Here is a 6,904-nt window from a genome sequence, read left to right on the forward strand (position 1 = left end):
TTTTTTTTTTTTTTTTAATCAGGGAAAAACAGGATTCCTGCTTATAAGGGATGGACTCTCAGGTATCCCATGAGCTAAATATAGCACCTACAGCAACAAGGCTGGTTGCAGATAGGACTTTAAGTAATCAAATTACTAGAGGTATGAGGTGGGAGCATAGGGGTTGGAGGAGCTCCAAAAATGGGGCCCTTAAGGCCAGTCCCAAATGACACAGTGCTGTACAAGACTGGGATCATTCTTGCTACTCCTTCCCCACTCAAGGATTGACTGTTCTCAGACCGAACATTACCTCTTATAAATTTTCCATCAAAGCTGTAGCGGGCGAGATTAAGCGAGGACAGGAGCAGTCTCTCCTGGAGCAGAGTGAGCACCAAACTTTTTCCCGGTCAGAGGCCAGGGATTACCCAAGTAACTGAAGCTTACCAGCCTTTCACAGGCAGCAACTGTGACTCGGTGACAAAGACACTGAACAAAATTGGCCCCAGGACCAAGATTATTATGTTAATGTATTATTGTTTTTGAATGATTAAAAGGTTACAAATAGATGTTAAAACTGTAGAATTTGCACTTGTGCCATACGTTGTATTTAGTTTTCTAGAACTAATTATTACAGTTAACTGCAATTAATACAGTTAGAACTGGGCAGATTATATTTTTTTTCAGTATTTTCAAATATTATCAGATCCTACAAGAACAAGTGCCTGAATGCACAGAACCTTAAAAAATTTCCCAAGAAAAACAATATGCTTCTTAAAACAAACAAAAACACAACCTACACAGAGAGAAAAATGAATGTGAACATTGATCCATACAATTCATAAGGGATTTTTTCCATAAGCAGAGAAGTATCTCTCAAGATATCAATGTCATAATCCTTCTTTGTATATATAGGTTAGATTTTGCCCCATCTTAAGAGGTAAGGCTTCTCTTTGCCCAACTATGCAGCTACTATAGGTCTGATTACAGCACCAGTACTCATGCAGCATAGATTTGTACATCATGTTTGGCAAACAAGTATGCAAAGGCAAGGCTCCATCTTTTCAGTATGCTGGATATGTTAGAGGAATTAAGTGACACTTCATAAGGCTATATGCAAATTTGACTTAACCCTGAATATTCTGCAAGCCTTTTGAGCATAAAAGAAATGTGCATTATCTTGTAAATATTATTTACTTACCAGCCATAAGTTCTCTCTGGTTTGGGTATGGGATCATCAAAAAAAGAATCTCCTTCCACATCATCCTCATCCACACCTGGATCACTTTTCTCTTTGGTATTTAAGTCTTTGTTACGTACTTGCAAATCTAGCTTTGTTTCATTTGGCAGAAAGTGAATGCTGCTTTTGCTCTTGGTTTCTCCTGATGAGATACTTGTATCATTTACACTGGCTTCAGCAACCTTAAAAAAAAAGAAAAAAAAATTGCACTTAACAGATATTTTTCTTGAGCAACTGTAATGCAATTGTTAAGAAAGGACAAATCAGAATATACAGTATTTAGTTTCTCCATGTAATTAATTCCAAGAAAAAAGGGAAAATATTTTTAACCATAACTATCATAGCTATAAATAATCTAGTCCATCATATTGCTAAGGAGAGATCATTCTTTATCCTTTCCCATTCCCTGTTGGACTTGTGCTACTAGAAACGACTTTAACAGTCAAGTCAAACCAGCCAAAAATAGCATAATGCAAAATATTTACTACAATTTGATAAGATTTACTAATTTTGTATGACAGTTTTATTTGCAGTCTATAACTAGCCAGATCTTCCACATTTAAAGTAAAAATTAATGAAAAGTACATCTTCAACTTCTGTTCCATGCCATCTTACTAAAAACTGACTAAAAGGAACACACCATGGGGGGGGAAAAAGAAAAAACAAACCACACACCAAACATGAATACAAACCCTGACTATAGCCAAACATAAATACAACTTTCAAAAGCTTTAAGTTCCACCATTGCTGGAACATATAATTAATAACAGTATTTTTAATACTGACAATTTGGGGTGGTCTACATAAAAACAACTGTTGGTTGAACTAAAACTACTTTCAAAGTTAAGTTAGTTACACTAGTACAAACACCTTTAATGCGTGTTCAAGAAAACTCGCCTTGATAACAGTACTTCAGTTTCAGTAACAGACTACAAACTATGTGCGGGCATTATAATTTTCTTGCTTAAAAGAAACTCAAAGAAATAAACGGCAATTTTAGCACTGCTTTAATTTTTTCAGTCCTTTTTAGACCTGCTGCTTCTAAAGTTCCCATCTTCACTCTAATTTTATTTCAGCTGAATCAGACTGCAGAATACCGAGCTCTAAATGCACAAAACCAGAATACTGCAGAAGTGAGATCAACCACAACTTTCCTTCCAAAACCAAAGTCAGTGACTTCAAAATGTAACAAATTTCTTCCAAAATTGATATTATCAGCCTTTGTCCTCTATAATAAAGAGCAACACACTTCAAGCCCAAGCCCTACAAACACTGAAGTGTCACGTTTTGTGAAAATACCTCACACAGAAGGTAGTTTTATTCTCAAGCCAGAGAGAACTTCTGAAGAACAGAAAAATCTGAATTAAGCAAACAATTTCAATTTCCTTAAATGATCAAATAGTATACATTTTAGCTTTTAAATCTGTAGACAACTACACCTTACAAAACATCAAATTCAGCCATTAACTGCATGTTCACCAAAATTTCACACTGGAAGTAAGCTTACCACTTGCATTTATTAAAATTAAAAAGATAACAAGCAAAGAAAAAGTGTTTTCCTTCACGCCATAATAAAGAAAGGAAGACAGCTTGGCAATAGATTTAAGAGAATCACTCAAACTAAATAACTAAAAACCAGGATGGAACCTCTCAAATGTTTCTCCATTAGCCTTTCTTTCCTCAGAGTTCCAAATCACTGAACAGAAATATTCCCTGTATGTTAAAATGACACAAAACTGTAGTGCACTAAATTTTCCTCTTCATATTTCTATTGCTTTTTCAACAAAAGCAAAGAGGGGTATAAGCAGAAAAGGCAGGCTGCGAACTTAGGTTAATCAGGAAATAACACTGGGTGCGTACACATGTACTAAGTCAACTTAAAGTAAGGCAACTTAATTAAGTCGACTTGAGTTAAGCCACATAGAAATGTACATATGTACAGCTCCTTGACATGGTGGCAGCCATCTTGTAAGTTAAGTCAACTTAACTAATTATTGTGCTGCATTTACGTCAACTCTGCTCCACATACGTGTTTATGCTGTGACGGTTAAGCTGATTTAAAGTTAAGTTTAAATTTAAAGTAAGCCGCAGGGTTCAAGGAACTCTGATCTTATGTTCCAAATCAGTTGCTATAATTTACATCTCATTTATTCTCCATCAAACCTATGTGATGAGTGTCAGCATGCAAATAGCAGATACAATGGGCCTCATCAAACACCTGCTGCTGCTTAATGCCAAAGTACATAGCCCTGTTACAGATCTCTGGTTCTTCTATGCCAAACATACAGACAGCCCAGCACAGATGAGAAAAATATGATCTGATGTATGATCACTTACTCTCCTTTAAGGTTTTTTGCCCAATGTAAAGCAATAGCTATTTGGTAATTTCTTTATTAAAATGCAAAATCTAGAACTCAGTTCCTAGTTAAATGGTACCCAATTACTTGGCACTAGCAAAATAAGCACTGAAATAAAGAAGTGTGTTAACTCGGACCCGATCAGAGAAAGTTGCTATCATTAGGCTAAAACTTGGAGGCTTTCTGCATGTTCCACTTGGGAAAGAGTATACAAATAATGTTTTGCACAGACATCACTTTTCTTTATCTTACATACTTTCATGAATGTCCTAAGATGCCTTTTCTAAGTGTAGCGACTGACCCAAAAGCACTCCAGAAGATGGCTGGCTTGTAAATAAAAATTAACCAAAATACCACTATGTGCTTTTCTTGCTTTCCCTCATAAAACAGAACACAAACATGGGTGTCAAACACTGCACAGGACAGATTATCAGATTCAGATGATCACTGTACAAGTTAAAGAACACACTAGAAGATTGGGGAGTTGGGATAGGAAGAAGAAACCAAAAGCAGCTTTTTATATTTCACGCCACTCAATAATACAGCAGCTGTGATGACTGAGATGGTCTACTTTTCCTTGTAAGGCTTGTAAATTTTGCCAAACCTTAAATCATCCAAGGTTTGAAGTACGAAGTTACTCCAATTTTATTTATTTTTTTATTTATTTTGGAAAATTTCAAAAGCAGTTCAGCCATTTCTCAGAATAAATTTTAAGGAACAATTGTATAGATTTTGTACATTATACATCCTTGCAGCAGTTTTGTTTAAAAACTCTAGTATAACAACGATTTTGGAATAGTCTCTTGAAAACTCATGGATTTAAGTTTTGATCAATTGGTAAAATTCCAACATAAATTCTAATAGAACCTTTCTAACCATGTCAGCTCAGAAGCTTTTTATTTTTTGGTTCTCTTACAGCAGTCTATGGGTCCAAGGATCTGCATTCTCCTTGGTGCACAGCAGGGATATCTAATATACAGCCAATGGGCCAGATAGGGTCTGTGAAGCCCTAAGATTCAGCCAGTGGGTCTCAGACTGACCCTATACACAGTGCAGAACTGGTTTGGCATGAGGGCTGGACCTGGCACTATGGGTTCTGCACACAGTACAAGGAGTTGGTCCAGGGTGAGTCAGACTGGCCCCATGCTGGCTCTAGGTTCAGTCTAGAAAGGGCCCCAAGCAGTTTGTGCATGCCACAGCTAGCATGCAGGGCTGGGCTAGCACAGTGCTGCATGCACCAGACCCAGTGCTGGCTCCCTGTACCACATGCAGGGTGCACGGCTGGTCCAGACCCATGCACTGTGTGCAGCATGCACCAGCCCCATTTTGGGACTTCCTCTTCATGGGAAGCTCCAAAGAGAGCCAGTGGGGTACACTCTGCATGCGGCATCCTACCAGACTGGCCCCGAGTGTTGCTTCTAGCATGCACAGATGGCCTGGGGCCTTATGTGGACTGGCCACAGAGCCTGTGCCCCAGACCCACTGGTGTTAGGATAGTTTGCCATATCTTACGTTTTAAAATTACATCTATTTATAGAATGGTAAATTGGAGTATTGTTTAAAGTTTCTTTTATATTTAGTCTTATTTAATCATTGCTTAAGTTCTAAATAGCTTCAATGTTATCTGAAGTTTTCTGCAATATCAGCTAGCCTTGCCTCTTGCAAACAGCTTGTGACCTTGAGTTGGCTCACATACTGTTTCTTTCCTTTTCTATCATTGTGAGAAGTTTTTATAACACAACACAGTAATAGTTTTGTTACCACCTCAAATTAACTGAACTTGATACTAGCCAAGTGAATCAGAGGGATGAAATGATTGGATATGTTAATGAAAAGGTGATAAGGGAGACCAATGGACAATGCCCACAGTAAGACACTGGAAAAATGTCAAATTAAGAGGTGTCCTCATGATGGGTCAGAGGAGCAAAGGATAAAATACAGACAATATGCTGACGGCAGAGAGACCAATACAAAAGCAAGGAGTCAAAGAAGTGAAGTTAAAGAAAAGCATACAAGCAAGAAAGTTAAGTGTCATTGTCATCATTGATCCAGCCTTCAACACCCATCTGGACCATCCCAGCCAACAACACACCCTTTGTTTCAGGAACTGAGTGGCTGCTTCTTCTGTTGAGCAAAGTAACATATAGGATTGGGTGAACTAAGTGTTTTTCTCTCTCCGAATACAGAAACTGCTAAGATAATATACTTTCGTCCTTTGTGGGCAAAAACAACCACATCCAGCAGGGGGAGGGGCGGGGAAGGGAAGGGAAGGGAAGAAGACAGAAAAGAAGTAGGAAAGAAAAAGGGAAGGAGAAAAGAAGAAAAAGGAGAAAAAAAGGAAAGGGAAGAGAACGAAGGGGGTGGAGGCTAGGTCACGTGAGTACATAGTCCGATCTCTGCTTTCAAGAATCTGCTGCAGCAGGGTCAGGACAGTGATGAGGACTGAATACAAGAGGTTTTTGTTTTTCTGGCTGCATGTTTCTTCGTGGCTTCTGCCGTGTGATGCTGTTCAAAAGCTAATGCTCCGTTCTAGATTTGGGACCTCCAGGATGGATGGTCATGAGTGAGTTGCTCCCACAACTCTGGGTCGATGCCAAAACTCTTTAGGGACACCTTTAGGGTGTCCTTGTACTGCTTCTTTGGTGCACCACAAGAAGTATACTCCAGTTGACAGTTCACCATAGAAGACTTTCTTTGGCAGGCAAGTGTCAGGCATTCTTGAGAAGTGGCCAGCCCATCTTAGCTGTGCCAATTTCAGCAGGGTGTGAATACTGGGGAGAGCTGATCTTCTAAACACCTGAGTGTTCCGAATCTTGTCCTGCCACTTGATCTTTAGTATCTTTCGCAGGCAGCACAAGTAGAAGTAGTTTAGTTTCTTGGCATGACACTGTTAAATGGTCCAGGTTTTGCAAGCATAAGGGAGAGTTGGAAGGATGATGCTTTGTAAACCTTCAGTTTTGTGGACATTCTGATGCCTCTGCAGTCCCAAACTACCTTACATAGTTTGCTGAAGGCCACACTAGCTTTTGCTAGTCTTGCATTGACTTCATCATCAATGTGGACAGCACAGGAAAACATGCTACCTACACAGGCAAACTTAAAGGCCAACAACTGTCAATGATCTACAACTGAGATGTGTGGTTCCTGGGGTGTTGTGCCAGGTACAGGTTGAAGCTAAGATAATACTTGTTGTTCTAATAAAATTAGACTTTGATTTTAGGACACTGAGTTGTCTGTGTTCATATTTCATGTTCCGTTTAAGTGTTAATTGTGCTTTAACGATCCCTAAGCTCTACCTATTAGACAGTGGTGCTAACACTCTGTGCTGCAT

At 38.8% G+C, this 6,904-nt stretch overlaps 1 protein-coding gene across 4 annotated transcripts in view; it reads right to left on the reverse strand.

The window, feature by feature from the left end:
* The window catches only part of FGFR1OP (FGFR1 oncogene partner), a 56,523-nt gene that overhangs the window by 11,905 nt on the left and 37,714 nt on the right, over positions 1-6,904 (reverse strand). For all 4 annotated transcript variants that reach the window (XM_019527310.1, XM_019527311.1, XM_019527312.1 and 1 more), the window contains one exon: positions 1,178-1,398. In XM_019527310.1, the coding sequence (XP_019382855.1) occupies positions 1,178-1,398 (221 nt within the window). The remainder of the gene's footprint in view (positions 1-1,177; positions 1,399-6,904) is intronic.

The sequence above is a fragment of the Gavialis gangeticus genome, unplaced genomic scaffold, assembly GCF_001723915.1.
Source record: "Gavialis gangeticus isolate Ggan-Ray unplaced genomic scaffold, GavGan_comp1, whole genome shotgun sequence".
NCBI lineage: Eukaryota > Metazoa > Chordata > Crocodylia > Gavialidae > Gavialis > Gavialis gangeticus.